Source organism: Rana temporaria, chromosome 4 (genome assembly GCF_905171775.1).
Source record: "Rana temporaria chromosome 4, aRanTem1.1, whole genome shotgun sequence".
NCBI classification, from domain to species: Eukaryota; Metazoa; Chordata; class Amphibia; order Anura; family Ranidae; genus Rana; species Rana temporaria.
This window is the reverse complement of record NC_053492.1, coordinates 339,376,622-339,394,137: the sequence shown is the minus strand read 5'-3', so window position 1 is coordinate 339,394,137 and position 17,516 is coordinate 339,376,622. Positions and strand designations below refer to the sequence as shown.

The 17,516-nt window shown below is 42.2% G+C and overlaps 1 protein-coding gene across 1 annotated transcript in view; it reads left to right on the top strand.

Moving 5' to 3' along the window:
- The window catches only part of LOC120937493 (neuroblast differentiation-associated protein AHNAK-like), a 58,301-nt gene that overhangs the window by 22,219 nt on the left and 18,566 nt on the right, over positions 1–17,516 (top strand). The window contains exon 2 of the mRNA XM_040350760.1: positions 15,484–15,528. Coding sequence (XP_040206694.1) covers positions 15,526–15,528 — 3 coding nt within the window. The 5' untranslated portion in view covers positions 15,484–15,525. The remainder of the gene's footprint in view (positions 1–15,483; positions 15,529–17,516) is intronic.

Below are 17,516 nucleotides of genomic sequence, written 5' to 3'. Positions count from 1 at the left end.
TTCAAATTTTTAAGTAGTTTAAGAGTACTAGTGGGGTTTTATAGATGACTAATTTGTAAATAGGGAACAACACCTGTATTTCATTTAAACAATCAAGGGTGGCTTGTGGTCCCTTAGATATCCCAGCGCTCATGGACTAATTCCCAGGTCAGAAGAAGTTCCTATAGCTAGGGAACGAAACATGTAACCTTCTGGGAGCAGCACCCACTGTTTGCACCCATCTCCGAGTTACCTGCATCATGGTTCAGCGACCCATATCTTGTAACTGAAACTAGCACTGTCTGGAGGACACCATATGAAATCTATCTGATATATATAAGGATAACCACTCTACATAGATGCATCTTGTAACTACTCTGGATTGGAGCTTATAAATCACTCAGAGAGACAGTGACTACAGTTTCACTTTTGCATTATCTCCATCTGTTTGCCTGGAAGTCGTCCACTCCACTATATGGATATGAATTCATTGATCAATGGACAACAATCTGTGTGAGTGACGCTCAGCTTCCATAACAGTGAGTAAAACTGGATATCTCATCGTGTGAACAATCACGGGGAACTTTGCTGTATATCATAACCACCTATCAATTAGGATCTGATCCAGCAAGGTGGTTATAAAAACATATATGATACCTAGCAAGCTCCTATTACAAGCTATTTCATATCATGAGCCATTGATAATACAACATTCCTTCATAGAAGGCAACTACCCACACGCTGTGGGATACCAACTCACCTGGCTATATCTTGATTATTTGCTTTGCTTTGTTTGCAGTTACTCAAATGGCATTTACAGCTCTGGACTTATCTCTGAGTGGAATAATCATTTTATACAGCGTTTGATACGCCTGATATTCATTTATTACTCTGATCCTATGGAGAACTGACTGAGAGTATATCTATCTTGTCTAAACGAATGTCTGCAGCTTACTGTATATGGATATCTCATCATTACTATTTTGGAGCTGAGACTGGATTCTATATACATCTTTCTCCTTATAGCATGTTACATTGGTGAACTCATATTTACATATTCCTGGTTTGCCTCCTAGCGCTTGGGTTCAACATAGGGACAGTGTAAAATATACCTGATTTCAGGATACACTGCCCCACGTAGGAACATATATAGGGTACATCCTAGGAATACTCGTTTATATACTAGGTGCATCTGGTGGTGCTTGCCTTTGGGGGAGGGTGGGTTTGCATACAGCTTTTTGCCTCTCATATAGGGAGGCATTTTTCAGCTAGTCAGCTGTGTATACCATCACTGGATTATCACATGGGAATTTTTGCACTTTATCCCTACTTTTTAATAGGGGACTCTGTTTTTTGCATGTCTATTGGTACTTTTTGATACATGATTTTAGTGTTTAATAAAATATATGCAGTTAACTCTATTGGGTGTGTACTTGTCTGTCTCTTTTTTATTTTTTCCATATCTGTACCCAACATTTAATGACATGGACATCTGTGATATGTAACACTCAGCATTTATAAAATAGTCACATAGGACAAACTACACTCACACAGTCTACACTACACACATACACAGAGCATCACCCTCTTCTCTACTGATCCCAAATGTCCCTCCTGTCCACCCACTTATCCCCAATGTCCCCCCCCTCCCCCACTTGTCCCAAATGTCCCTCCTCTCCCCCCACTTATCCCAAATGTTCCTCCTCCCCTCCGACTTATCCCAAATGTTCCTCCTCTCCTCCGACTTATTCCAAATGTTCCTCCTCTCCCCCCACTTATCCCAAATGTCCCTCCTCTCTCCCAACTTATCCCAAATGTTCCTCCTCTCCTCCCACTTATCCCAAATGCTCCTCCTCTCCCCCACTTATCTCCAATACCCCTCTAGTCCCACCACTTATCCCAAATGTCCCCTTCTCTCCTCCCATATATCCCCCAATGTCCCGCTTCCACTTCTTCCAAATGTCCCTTATTTCCCCCCACTTAGCAACAATGTTCCAACTCTCCCCAAAGTTATAAATCAGCACACCCCCTCCCCCATTTAGCACCAATGCCCCATTAACTTAGCACCAATGTCATCCCCCATCTCCTCTTTTTGCACTATTGACCCCTCTCTCCCCTTAACATTGCACTCCTACTGTAAGTTGTAGTTGCTTTTCTGTAGCAGCCCCTCTCTCTGATACTATGTAGGTGTCGAAGAGAAGACTTGGGAGTGGGTTGAGAGCTCTGTACTGGAAGGGGGGTTGTAAACTATCCTGTGAGATATGCCTATGATATATTCCTGAGCCCTGCAATTTGTACGTAGCACAGCCATGAACTCTGCACTCTGTATGCAGTACACTCCTGAACTCCGCTCTCTCTGCATAGCACACTCCTGAACTCTGCATTCTATATGTAGTCTAATTTTGATCTTTGCATTTGGTATATAGCACACTCCTGATCTTTGAATTCTGTATGTAGCAAACTCCTGAACTCTGCACTATGTGCAGAATGCACAAATGGTATTTAACAATGCCCCATTAAGATTGTCCCACTGTTAGGCGGTGGTGGCATGGTTAAGTTCCTGCACCTATTATATGATAAAAATAGCCCTGCCTATAGTATGTCTGCAGTCTCTGACTATCTACTGTATCATGTCTGCAGTCTCTGACCATCTCCTGTACTATGTCTGCAGTCTCTGACCATCTCCTGTACTATGTCTGCAGCCTCTGACCATCTCCTGTACTATGTCTGCAGCCTCTCACTGTCTCCTGTATCATATCTAGCACTAAATATTATGCACAACCCTTAGGTCAGGGTTATTATTGGCTGCCTACTCTGCTGTATATAAGTGCTCCTCGATATTTACAACCTGAGCATCTGATTGGCTACACGCAGCCTTTTATTTTTGGTTGATAATGAAAAGATATCGCTTTGACTACTGTAGTCAAAAAGATATCTTAGTTCTAACCAATAATAAAGGGCTGCAGGCAGCCAATCAGAGGCTCAGACTGTGAGTGGAGGAACCCTTTCCGTTTCGACAGCCACAGCACGTAAGCAGCACCAGAGCAGTCTCTGGGCCCCCATTCTTGGGTGCTCAAAGTTCACTGGTTAGCGGACGCAAATTACTTGCCTTGCCCTGGGTGCTCACAACCCATGCTACGCCACTGCTTCAAACAGAGATACACAAGTACAGGCATATACCAGCATATAGCCATTCATGTCTATGGGGTGGCTGTTTGCAGTAGCTGTGGCTCCCTTTTGGGGAACTACTGTGTAGTCCTAGGTGGCTTTATAAGTGCCTAAGATTTTTTTGCACAGCTCTGTATATAAAACATCAGTTTAACAATATATAAACTTAAAGAAATCTAAAAATAAATTTGAAGACAAACTGTTTTTTTCTTTTTTATTGAATTTAAGTTACACAAAATACACTACTGAGCAAAAGTTTTAGGCAGGTGTGGAAAAATGCAGTAATTTTCAGAAATAGAAGTGTAGCACTACCCCCGGTTTGTTTTGGGTGGCATGTTACCTCTATTCTTCCGCCGTCTAGGGTACTGGATGAGAGCTGAAACAAAGATAATTTCCACACGTTGCGTTCCTTTTTCTCTGGTTTAATAACCAAACGTGGTAAAAGAACGAACAATGGATTGAAGAGGTGAAATAGGGTATAAGTAGTAGGTTCAGGTGAAGAACTTGATCGGAAGCACTCCTGCTTCCAGACATGAACTATCGTTGGCCACTCTAGACAGAGTGGGTAGTGTGCCCCTGGATAGGGCTCTCTCACTAGTCTTAGCAGCCAGGGCATCACACGGAACCTTGGTACAGTCTCTGCCACTGACTTTCCCAAGGGTGGAGATGCGATCGGTCCAGAATCCTCTCAATTTAGGATTAAGCACCTGGATCTCTTCTCAAAGTAGCAACTTGCAAAATCAGGCAACTGACGGGCGATCACTGCTCAGCCTTTCAGTAGTGATATGTCCTTCAATGAAGTTCAGGCCTCCCTTGAGTGTGCCAGCCTCATGCTGGGTACTCTCCAGACAGGTACTTAATTCGATGGCTTCCTCCCTCTTGGACGGATAGCGCGGGACCTCTTCAGCAAGACAGACCCAGTCTAACTACTAGGCCTGCTCAGCAGGGCATGACTCCAGACCAACATGGTCCCGGAGTCAGGAAACTCTGAACACGCACCCCCGGCCAGGAGGGCCACACACAGGGGTGGTGGGACGACTGCCCAGGGTGGATGACGACGACCTAGGACCCGTGACGTCTGTCCCTTAAATACCCCTCCCCAGCATGCAACCAGGTGATCAACTTTCACTGATTGATCACTGAGAAAGGATACCCAACACACCTGGATCTGACTGCTGCCACCCTTGGCCTGGGGTGGAACTGATTACCCAGACAACAATAGTGGTCACCTGCAGCACATCCACAGCAGGAACTAATCCTCTGACTAACCTTTAAATTTAAAGCAGTGCCAGCTAAGAGAATAGCTGCCCACTAAGGAAGTATTAATAGTTTAATTTTATCAGTTAACAAAATGGAAAGTAAATGAACAGAAGACAAATCCAAATCAAATCAATATTTGATGTGACCACACTATGACTGTAAAACAGCATCAATTCTTCATGTAATCCCAGGCAGACTTGATAATGTTGAAATCAGGGCTCTTTGGGGGCCAAACCATCACTTTTTAGGGCTCTGTGTTCTTCTTTACACTGAGGATAGTTCCTAATGACATTGGCTGCATGTTTGGGGTCTTTGTTCTGCTGCAGAATACATTTGGGGATTTAAATCACATGCCTCCCTGATGGTATGGCATGATGGATAAATATCTGTCTTTATTTTCCAGCATTAAAGGGGTTGTAAAGGTTCGTTTTTTATTTTCTAAATAGGTTAAGCTAGTGCATTGTTGGTTCACTTACCTTTTCCTTCAATATCCCTTCTAAATATTTGTTTTCTTTGTCTGAATTTCTCACTTCCTGTTCCTCCTCAGTAAGCTGTTTTTACAATTTACAAAATAAAAGATGAACCTTTACAACCCCTTTAAGGACACCATTGATCCTAACCAAATCTCCAACTCCATATACAGAAATGCAGCCCCAAATTTGCATGGAACCTCCACCATGCTTTACTATTGCCTGCAGACAATCATTATTGTACCGTTCTACAAACTGCCTCTGGCTACAGCCAAATATTTCAGATTGTGACTCATTAGTCCAGAGCACCTGCTGCCATTTTTCTGCACCCCAGTTCCTATCTTTCAATGCTTAGTTGAGTTGCTTAGCTTTGTTTCTTCATGAAATCTATGTTGGAAGTATGGCTTTTCCATGAAGACCACTTCTGGCCAGACTTCTCCAAACAGTAGATGGGTGTACCTGAGTCCCACTGGTTTTTGCCAGATCTGTGCTTATAGTACAGCTGGACATCTTCCGATGTTGAAGGGAAGTAATTAAACCACTCCAGCCAAAAGCAAACCCCATCTTCTTTTTCTTGGCAATTAAAGAGTGCAACTTCCAAACATTGGCATGGCAATACAGGCACTTCATACACGTCAATCCAGTGAACCACTATCTACTGGCACAGTGTTATGTCCTGGTTCTCCTTAGGTCAGTACTGGAGGTGTAGTAACTCAAGGCACATAGCTAGGGAAGCCCTCAGAAAAATAAGTTAACTCTTTGCTACATTTCTCTCTAGTCATGCAGGTACACAATTCTCTCTCTCCACCTTCCAGGACTCTTAGGGCCAGATTCACAAAAGGGATACGACAGCGTTTCTCCTGATACGCCATCGTATCCCTGTTTCTATCTATGCGACTGATTCATAGAATAAGTTGCGCATAGATATCCCTAAGATCCTACAGGTGTAATAGTTTTACACTGTCGGATCTTAGGATGCAGTACCGCGGCCGCAGCTGGGGGGAGTTTGCGTCGTAAACCAGCGTCGGGTATGCAAATTAGGAGTTACGGCCGATCCACGACGGTTTTTCGCGTTCGCTACGTCGTCCGTAGTCAAGTTTCCCGTCGCAAAGTTAGTCGTTTTTTTTGGTGCCCTAACTTTAGTCAGCAAGTGTATTGCTGTCTAAAGTATGGCCGTCGTTCCCGCGTCGAAATTCAAAATTTAACGTCGTTTGCGTAAGCCGTCTGGGAATACGGAAGTACGCTACGCACGTCGCCGTTCAAAAAAATGACGTCATGGCACGCAAAGCACGGCGGGAGTTCGGAAACGGAGCATGCGCGGTAGGTCCGGCCAGGGAGCGCGCCTAATTTAAATGGCCGCGGGCGTAGTTTTCATCGCAAGTGCTTGGTGAATCAGGCACTTGCGATGAAAAATAGCGGCGGTGTAACTTATCTAGGATAAGTTACGCCGCCGTGATTCTACGTGAATCTGGCCCTAACTTCCTACCCTATATATGGTTTTATGCTAGATAGACAGCATAACAACATATATCCTGGAAAGGAGGAACCCATAGCTATGTAATAGGTTGATCACTTCTTGCATGCCTTAAATGTAATTGTTTTGGGAAAGAGTTAAATCTTTAGTGGTTAATTAATTAAAATCTTTTTGGATAAAGTGGGGGAAGAGTTAGAACCCCTGTCTGGCTTTTACTGCCATCCAAGGCTTCGTCTTTCTTTTGTCCTACTGACACTTTACCAGACAAGATGTGAAAACTCTCCAAAAGCAATACAAACGGAATGTTTTTTTTTTTTTTTCTTTTAGTAGAATAGGTAAACAATAGAATCCCAGTCAGTTTTTTTATTTGTCTGTGTCCAGATTTTTCCTTACTTCCAGCTTAGTGAAGCTGTTGTTAATGGGACAGGAAATTAAGGAAAATCTCTCCAGGAAAGCCCTAGATCAACGTAAAAACCAGATGGTAACCAAAAGTTTAAACAATTGTTTATTGCTTGGCATGCTGTATTTGTGCACTACTGTTGCCACGTTTTACAATATGACTAGATATGGAAGTTTAAAATACAGAATTCAGATTCATGTATTTGCTTCAGAAAGGTGTGTGCATATGTTTGTAATCATTTGCGGCCATTTTGTAAACCTTTAAGAATGTGGAATGGCTACATTTTTATCTTGACATCAATGCTGTATTTGTTTTTATCACATACACAGAAGGGGAAATGTTGTGCTGCTGTTTTGATGTATTGCTCACAAATAACTTCTATTATAAAGAGAGACAACTACAGAACATTTACCACTGTTATAAGTTGCACTAATCAGCTCCCCTCTTTCAAAAATTGAACTTTCATTTGGTAGATACTCACGTGTTTACCTCAAACGCCTCAGCAGATTCAGAAGCTGTAACAAGCACTTCAGAAATAACACTCAGTACAGTACAGTCCCAGAAACAAATCTAAAATTCCCTTTCTCAGTTAAAAAAGCAGCACCGCTGTGTGATAAAAATAACAGGCCTAAGTTCAACATACAGGTTCACTTATCTTCTCCTAGTAGGGGTGGCGGTGGAGAGCTTTCTGTAGAAAATATGGTTGTTAATTTTCTATAACCTATCTAGCTTCAGTTCTGCAGGCTCCTATCCAATCACCTCTAGTACACCAGTGCCAGGTTGACGATAGGGAACGCAGTTAACAAACCGATCAGCTGAATACATCGTCCACTGCTCATGCACATGCTTTCATGATTGTCTCAAAGTGATAGGATAAGTAGTGAATTTTGGGAAAATAATTAATAGAATTTAAAGACATTTTCAGGTGTTACCCCGTTTTTGGTGCATTCTGACTGGTATTTATTAATTGTTAGAGGCCAATATCAGGAGAGCGAGAGCAGAAGTTTGCCCAAGGTGACAGTACAACCCAGCACTTGTTTTTGGTCACTGTCATGGATAAATTGTGAATTATTATTATTCTATAAACTGCGGAGCTGCAATAAAGGTTTTGGATAAAGATAAGTGGCTTCTAGTCACTGTATTAAAGTTTAGAATTTTTTTTTCTGCACGGATGTTACTTACATGTAATGAACAATGTCCCATATCCTGCAAGCTAATGGTTCCTGTAGAACAATTTCTGGTGCCGCTGGGATTAATAGCTTCATGTTTAATATTGCAGCACACTGAAAAAGCATCTGACAGACGTCTGTCACTTTATGTCATCTCCCTTTCCTTGCATTGTTTTCACAGAATGCAACACATTCTCCGAATGTGGGTGAGGATCATAGGTGTGGGCAGCCTATTGCATTAGGGTGTGCACACCAAAGCTAAAACACACATGCGTGTGTAATATACCATATATGGCAGTGGGCAAGTCAGTAGGGCTTTGTCAGCAGGGCAGAGATCGGTGTCAGTAGTTTATCTTTATTTGTATTATTATTATTATTTTTTTTACAATTTTATTTTTATTATTATTATTTTTTAATATTGTTTTTTTTTTTAGGAGACCTGTTTGGGGGCTTTGGTGAAATATCAGTGGTCTAAACAGACCCCTGATTTCTAACGTTTTAGACAGAGTAAGGGACTGAGGACAGAGATTACCCATTACCCTTTCTCTGCGGCCAGGCAGCAGGGGGAATCTGCATAGTACAGGGTGATTAGGGTGTGCCCAGGCACACCTTACACCCTATGTGCGCACGCCTATGGTGAGGATGCACTTATTCATCAGCTTCTGCCCCATTCACAGTGGTACATTGTGGTATATTCTGTGAAAACAATGCAAAGACTTTTGTCCTTGAACCCCTTGGAACTTCTTCAATGTACTGCAATGTTAGACCTAAGCTAATAACCCTCGGGAAGTTCAGCACTGTAAAGAGGACTGAAGCCTCGTACACACGGCCGAGGAACTCGACGTGCCAAACACATCGAGTTCCTCGGCCAGTTCAGCCCTGAAGCCGCCGAGGAGCTCGGCGGGACGAGAGCTCCCATAGAACAACGAGGAAATAGAGAACATGTTCTCTATTTCCTCGCCGAGCTCCTCGTCGGCTTCCTCGGCCGAAAGTGTACACACGGCCGGGTTTCTCGGCAGAATTCAGCCAGAAACTCGGTCGGAAGCTGAATTCTGCCGAGGAAACTGGTCGTGTGTACGGGGCCTGAGAATATTTCCACATGAACCATCATCCTGCATGGTGTGGGACATACTTCATTACGAGTTGCTTTTTTTTTTTTGTTTCAAATAATAATTCTCTTGACAAGTTCACAATTGTTTTTTACTTTAGAATTATATCTGTATGTATATGACGGATGGGGTTTTCAACAATGTAGCTTCCATAACTACATTTTAAAAGCCTTTTTAATGAGGAAAGTCAAAACACAGACCAAAAAAAATGACCCACTTACATTTTATGCTACGAGGTGTGTCTATAATTTTGTAATCACAGGATGCCATTTTGTGAAGTTGTAGGAATGTGTTACATTTTTACTTTTGTTATTGCAATATTATTTGCCTGAAACTGTTAATAAATCCTGAAATGTAAAACGCATATAGTGCTGCAGACCTCTGCACTTACCACATTTGCAGTCTGCTTTCTTTTTTAAGCCGGTTGTTGCTTTGAATTCAATCTCAATGTTTTGGTTTATGGTTCCACTTTTTTAGGTCACTGTGTCCTCTTGCAGAGTCCCATGGAGCCACCTTTTCATGCATTCTCTCAGCTGGCATTGCAGACGATTCTTCTCACAATGGATGCATTCACAGAAACAGATGGCCTAGAAGCTTATAGCAGCAATGCACTCCCCCCTTCTCCGAACTAATAGACTTAGAGCAACTGGGGTGTGCACTGTTCTTTGTGAACTAGTACATGTGAGGTACACAGTGGGGTTGATTTACTAAAACTGTAGAGTGCAAAACCTGGTGCTGCTCTGCATAGAAACAATCGGCTTCCAAGTTTATGTTGTCAAAGCTTAACTGAACAAGCTGGAGTAAGAAGTCGATTGGCTACCATGCACAGCTTCACCAGATTTTGTACACTCCAGTTTTAGTAAGAAACCTTTCACAATAAAGTGCCACTAAAGCACTGGTTGTTTTTGCGGTGCTTTAACAGCGTTTTTGCAGCACTTTCCATGCACCAGCGGGGCGGGGTTTGTTTAAGGTCAAGTGACAATGTGACATTAAAAAAGAGGAAAAAATACCCATTTTGTGGTGCTTTCAAAGCGATTTAGAAGCACTGCCAATTAATTTCAATGGGCGGGGCATTTTAGGAGCGCTATTTATAGTACTCCCAAACTGCCCCAAAGATGCTGCTTGCAGGACTTTTTCTAATGTTCCGCAGTCGCACTGCCAGGAGTGGGAAAGTGAACATTGCAATGAATGGTAGGCAGTTTTTAGGTGCTTTTCAGAGGCTATTTCTAGCGCCAAAATGCTTGAAAACTGTCTCAGTGTGAAAAGGGGTCTAAATCCACTCCAGTGTGTTTGCTCCCTAACGACAAGTTCGGGACACAGCACTGTATGATCTGGAGTCAGTGATTAATAAATGTGTTAGGGCTCTTTCACGCTGGTGGCCAGGCGGGCAGTAAAAACAGATGGCTGAACTGCAGTTTTACTGTACCCTGGCCACCCACCTAATTCTATCATTCCAGTCTGACAGGGCTGTATACATGCCTTGTTTTATGGCCGTGCCATTTTTAATTTAGGCTGCAGAGTTTGACAGGTTGCACCTCCTCTAAGATTTGCCCATTGAGATCAATGGCGCTGCACCTCAAGGACTAACCAAATGCTTGCCCCACAGTTGCAATGCAGTCCTGCAATGTAAAATTGGCATTTGGAAAGTTCAAAAAACTAAAAGAATAAAAGATAATAATAAATAAATAAAAGTGATCCACCACATATAGCTTTTCATAGGGCTGGAAGCACTACTGCCTGTCTGAAAAAGCCTTTTTGTGACTTCATATACTGCAAATTATTTTCCTGGGGGAAATGTTTATTTTACGAGATTGCTTAGAATGCATTGTTTGAATAGGAGCCTTTAATACCACTTTAATCATATAAACAGAGACAGTGATTCATCAAGAATCTCTAATTGTACTTGTTGCAGAATAAAGTGCAGCATATGAAAACAGTGTAAAGTAAACTTGTCACAAAGGGTAAGCAATTCCAACTGAGTATGTGATTAAAGGAAATTAATAAGCAGAGGCTTTATTCCAACAAGCTGAAAAATCTGTATATAAGTCTAGCATTGGAAGCCCTTGCTTTTAGTTTCACATAAAATATATCCAAACCCAATCACAAAAATCTCATAAAAGCTTAACGTGATAATGTAATTTCAAAATACATTTTCAATCCTTTGAAATCTATAGGTTTCGTTAAAATACCACCTGGTATCCTGCCATGAAAGTCTTTGTTCAGGCACTTTCTGTTACAGGGTGACAGCACTCTATTCCTGTCTACCAATTGTGCCAATTGTGCTCCTGCTTTGTCACCTTGTTACATGGGCTTCCATGAAAAGCTACAAGTGGACATTTCCACGACATGATCCACTGTCATCACCATCAAGAAACCCACAGTGAGCAATGCCATGCAGCCATTATTGGAATGTGTGCACTTAGGCAGAATGTGGCTGCAAACATGCTGCAGTAGTTCAGCAGCACTGAGCTACAACAAAGGTTAAAAAATGAATTTGTCAAAAAAAAAAAAAAAAAAGGATATTGTTCACGATATAGTGCAAACATAATGTAGTTAACAGTTAGAGCTCTACTAAAGCGATTCTGTTGCTAAAATTAAAACTAAAACAAGCTCTGGTAAAATTAAAGACTTTGTGCCAACCTGTGTGGGTGGCAGTTTGTAGAATCTTCACTAAGTTGCACAATAAAGCTGCCCTACAAGTCCTTACATTTTACACCCTTACACATTTTACACCCTTTTTGGTGTGTTGGGTGCCTGCCCCCACCTCTCCAGCAATCCTGGGTTCCTCCTACCAGCCCCAACGTCACTACAGGGTCAGTAGGGGAACCCACTTTGGATTGGATAAAAATAATCTTTGGGTGGCTTTGCTCTGCAGCAAACTGAAGGTTCTGCAAAAGAGCCCTAGGGCAGGTAAGTATACATGGTTGGTAAGGTTAAAAAAAGACACAAGTCCATCGAGTCCAACCTGTATGTGTGCGCTTTTAAAGCTTCTGTTAACCACTTACGGACCGCCCGCCGCAGGAATACGTTGCTACTTTGAAGAGGAATACCGTTGTTATGGTAGCAGCTAGCTACCATAACCCTAATATCCTCTTCAAGAGCGGGCGGTCCGCTTTCAGATAAAAGTGGTCTCTGCAGCAGGTTCGCCGCAAGATCACTTTTATCGACAGATGGAGATGGATGCCACTCTCTTACTGAAGCTGTCGGCAACGGCGGAGGTGATCGGATGCTGTCCCTGGCTGGGTATGGAGACGAGTGAGGGGAAGATGGCCCCCACCTGTCTCCATATCATTGCAGGGTGGAAGCAACGTCAAAACGTCACTCCTGCCCAATGCTCTTAAAGGGATTTTCTTTATGACATAAAATTATTTTTTTTATTGCATTTTAGTCTAAATATGAGATCTGAGGTCTTTTTGACCCCAGATCTCATATTTAAGAGGTGCTTTAATGCTTTTTTTATTACAAGGGATGTTTACATTTCTTATAATAGGAATAAAAGTGACACAAAATAAAATTTTATTAAAAACAGTGTCCAAAATAAAAAAATTCAAGTAAAATAAATAAGAATTTAATTTATTTTTTTAACTCACCCCGTGCCGACGAACTCGCGCGCAGAAGCGAAAACATACGTGAACAGAGCCCGCATATGAAAATGGTGTTCAAACTGTGATCGCCATGATCATTAGAGTAAGAGTAATAATTTTAGCACAAGGCCTCCTCTGTAACTCAAAACATGCAACCTGTAGAAGGGTAAAAGTTTTTGTCGCCATTCCACGAGTGGGCGCAACATGTTGGGTATCAATTTACTTGGCGTAACATTAATTTTAACAATATAAACAAAAATTGGGCTAACTTTACTGTTTTTCCATAAAAAAGTGCACTTGTAAGACCGCTGCGCAAATACGTGACAAAAAGTATTGCAACAACATTTTATTCTGTAGTGTGTGTGTGTATATATATATATTGTATAAAAAAAGTTTTTAACTTGTAAACACCAAATCTCAGAAAGAGGCTCGGCCCTTTAGGCCGCGTACACACGGTCGTTCCAAACCGATGAGAATGGTCCGACGGGCCATTTCCATCGGTTCACCGCTGAAGTGGCCTGATGGTCTGATGTGCGTACACACCATCGTTCCAAAAACCGATCGGTCAGAACGCGGTGGCGTAAAACACACAACATGCTGAAAAAAACTAAGTTCAATGCTTCCAAGCATACGTCGACTTGATTCTGAGCATGCGCAGGTTTTGAACCGATGCTTTCTGTACTAGCCATCGATTTGGACCGATCGGGCAGCGGTCCATCGGTTAGATTTTAAAGCATGTTTTAAAATTTTGGACCGAAGGACAACGGACCGATGGGCCTTACACACGGTCGGTTTTGACCGATGAAACTGGACTTAAGGCAGTTTTCATCGGTTTGGACCAACCGTGTGTACGCAGCCTAAGAGGTTCTTGTTTTTAGGTTTGACTCACCTTAAATGTCAATTTGGAAAACATGCTGGCAGATTGCATATCCTACTAACATCGTAAATCTTTCAGACACTGTTCTGGTGAAATTCCCACACGTGCAAGCTAGCCAATGTCTTTATTACAGAGATGCAGACCCAGTGATGTTTCATTTAATTTAAATGATATACACTGTTGAATATGCAGTAGGAGGAATTGGTCTCTATGGCAGATAGGACAGAACTATTAACTCTACACCCTAGGCTTTTCAAGAGTTATGGGAGGTAACTCATAAAGTATACTCATAGCTGAATACTAATTTTGGGCGGATTGGACCTTTTAAAGGTCAACTCCTCACTTGGAAGTAAAAACATCTTCTGTAAGGATTTCGAAACAATGGGTCACCTAAAATGCGTAATGCTCTTACATGATGCATCTTGATAAAAATGTTTCCAATTAAACACAAATTCCAAATCAACTCCTAAAGACAGCTCAGTCAGGCATCTTTCACTTGCAGAAATTCTTTCAATCTACTTATGTTAATATGTTCAATTAACATCTAGCTGTTGCTTTATTTAGGTAAAGTGTTAAGGTTATTGACTAATTCTGTAACACACCCACATTAATACTGATTATACTGACAGCTTCCAGATTCCACCTAATGCTTAACATATTGAATTATTTCCTTAAGCCTCAGCAGTTGAATTGTTGCCAAAAATGATACAGCATGTTCTATTTCATACTTATGTAGCGCCCCCCTTGTATTTAGCATGGGCACTACGCCTAAATTTAGTGGGGAAGGGAGAGTTACCTTGCTCCCTTCCAGTGTTTGTTTAAAACTCCTGTCATTCTGGAAATGTCCACTGGGTCAGTTTGCGGTCAGGGAGTGCAATGCCACCCCTGGCCGGCAGCTGGCGCCAGAGGGGTTCTAGCAGAGCAGATCTTCTCCCAGCAGCCAATTAGAGGATGTTTTTTCTCGCGGGGCATACTGGGGGAGGATATATCTGTGAGAGAGGTCATGTGTTTGGGATCTCTTCGCGGGGTCCCCGTTCCAGGTGCGGTACCCACCTTCAGAGTACGCACATCCATGGACCCCGCCAGCGCGGCCTACCTGGCCAGAGCTGAACTTTGCAGCGAACCTCATCCTGATGAGAGAAGGGACCTCAGCGTTCCACTGGGTTCCAAGGCCTATTGACAGAATCCCAGCGTGGGATCAGGTGTCCGGACCACTGACAGGTATGCTTGCTGTCATCCGGGGACCATTTATAGAAAAGTCTACTGGGAGGATTCTCTTTCCTTATTCACTCAAGTCCTCTATTGAAATTGGCCTGTGGCAGGGGCCCTAGAGACAGGTCTGTGTGAGAGGCCTGTTCCTCCCAGTATTATCCAGAGTGACGCTCCGGCTGCCAGGCCTATTATAGGGGGTCTGTCCGGGGGCACTTCATCTACTCCGAGTAGCGTGGCGACGTGTTACACAATTGGTTCAATGCAGAGCAGTGTATTGCTCAGTTCTATATCCAGGCCTGATACAGCATGGTTCTCTTTTCTTCCTTCATCAACTTTGATCTTTCCAAATTGTGTTGATGTTGGCCGTGTTTGGCCTGGGCAATAAAGCATTAAAAACTCTTTATTGGATGTCTGGACTTCCACTCGCTGCTGCTATTCTCACAGTTACACCCCTAGACACTGCCAGGGTAACTTAGTAGGCCGATCCCCAAATCAACCAGCGGCTCCTTCGGGGGGTAGCGCTATACTTATATGCCTCAGTTGAATAAGCCCAAAGTCTTTTCTGTTATGCCATGCCATAACCTAATTCAACTACTGCATCAAACTTGTTGAACCTCAATAAAAACGTATTACATTAGGTTAAAAATGTCATACAGTTTCACATACAATGTCCTATGCAACAATTTAGTTAGATTACATTTTTCATTTGTATTATACTTTTTTTTTTACGTCATATTCTTTCAGTGTTAATGTTGCTGCCTTTTTTTCTTTGTTTTAATAGATATGAGAGCAAAACCCAGTTAAGTGTGATCTTGCATACAAAATGGTAAGTGACTAACTTTTACTTGGAAAGTGACAAAAAAAATTAACAAAATTTATTTGCAAGTGTTTCTTGGTTTATGACAGTGCCAGTGGTATTCTTGACATATTTCACAGATCAGACCCCTTTCACACTGAGGCATTTTTCAGGCATTTTAGTGCTAGAAATAACGCCTGTAAAGTGCCTAAAAACCGCCTCTCATTCATTTGCGTGTGGAACGTTAGGAAAAGTCCTGCAAGCCATATCTTTGGGGTGGTTAAACGCCCTGCCCATTGAAATTAATGGGCAGCACTTCCAAAGTGCGTTAAAAGCGTTTCAGAAGCGCCACAACACAGGGTTTTTTACCCCTTCTTTGGAGTTAAAAGTGTCACTTTACCGCTTTAACAGCGGTAAAGCGCCGCTAAAACGAGCGTCGTTTTACCGCATTAACAGCCTAATGCCCGGTACACACATATCGGACGAATGATCGTTCATATTTTTGTTTGCATGCTCGCATCGAATCTGATGAGTTTACTAAAGTCATGAAAATTCTCGTACGACAGAATAAAAATTTGGAAGTGATGTCATGTGTTGCAATGCATTTGTATTGCATTTTCGAACGACAGCTGTACTGATTAAACTAAAATCGTACGATCTGGCATTGTACGAAAAAAATTCCATGTGTGTTTGATAGAATAATATTGGATGAACTGTCCTGATCGGCTCTCGAAAGCTCTGTACTAACGATCCGATTATCATACGATCGCTTCGAAAGCGGCATTTTTTTGTATGATTTTCGGCTTTACTCTCTGTGGTAATATTGGAAACTTTTGACGGTTGACATTTGTTATACCTGATAACTGTACACAACCTGTGTAACAGATTACAACTTGCAAGTGGAAGAAAAAAATGTAAAACCTTGTGCTACGTAGTCTATTTTAACATGATAAATCCTCTTGACAAGTACAAGTTTGCTAAAATAATAAAATGCAGACTGTATGTCTCAGCCTTAAGGTAAAAAAATCTGTTGGGTGCAAAAATTTGCCAATCTACCTTTTTTTGGATAGAGTAGGTAAGTAGTTTTTGTCAGGTTTTTACTTTGCCCTTGCTTGGTAGACCCGCCCCCTCCTGGTGGCCATTATTACTGAGAAAATTGAGTTGTCATCAAGGGAAGAGGTGAGAGCAGGGCCATCTTTTTTTTATTTTTATTTTTTTTAACAATCAGGAGTGCTTTATTGAAGGAAAAACATACACAATAACATATCAGTAATACAGGCAGTTCGTCAAGTAAGGATAATGCAGTACAAAAGTGCGCCAAACGCATAATTCACATATTATGCCAATGCAACAGTACAACCAGGATAGAAACCAGGACAAGAGCAGGGCCATCTTTATTATTGATTTGACCCTGGGCAAACATTTTAATGCCCCCCCCCCCATGCAATTTCGCTCTCCATGTACTCTGAGAAATACAATAAATATCAGCTAATTAGGAATTTGCTTTTCATGCGATTGTGTACGTCAGGACCTGGTTCACCTGCTCGTGGCACTTTAATTCCCTGGATGGATAGCTGTAGTTCCAGTGTCCACCAGTGGATGTCTCCCAACAGCCAGCAGTTTCTGATAAGAAGTCTACACCTGATACTGGCTGTTGAGCTCTGTAAAGTTTTACCCCCTTCATGACTATGGCATTTTCTGCTATTCAGCACTGCGCTACTTTAACTGGCAATTGCGTGGTTAAAGTACCAAGGGATCTGCAGTTCGCTGTGGGCACAATGGTTGTGGAAGGGGGCACGCTGCACACATCCCTTAGCTCAAGCAGGCAAAACTCCTGCATGTGACAACCTGCCGTAGTATGTACTGTGGCTGATTGGCAAGTGGTTAAGCCTCTCTCTGCTGATACACCTTGTGTCAGTGTTTTGATTTGCCTTGCTTGCTGCCAGATACTGTATGCTGCTTTATCCTGCTCTTGATCTAGCCTTGCATCCTGTAATTTGTGCCCCACTGCCTTAAAG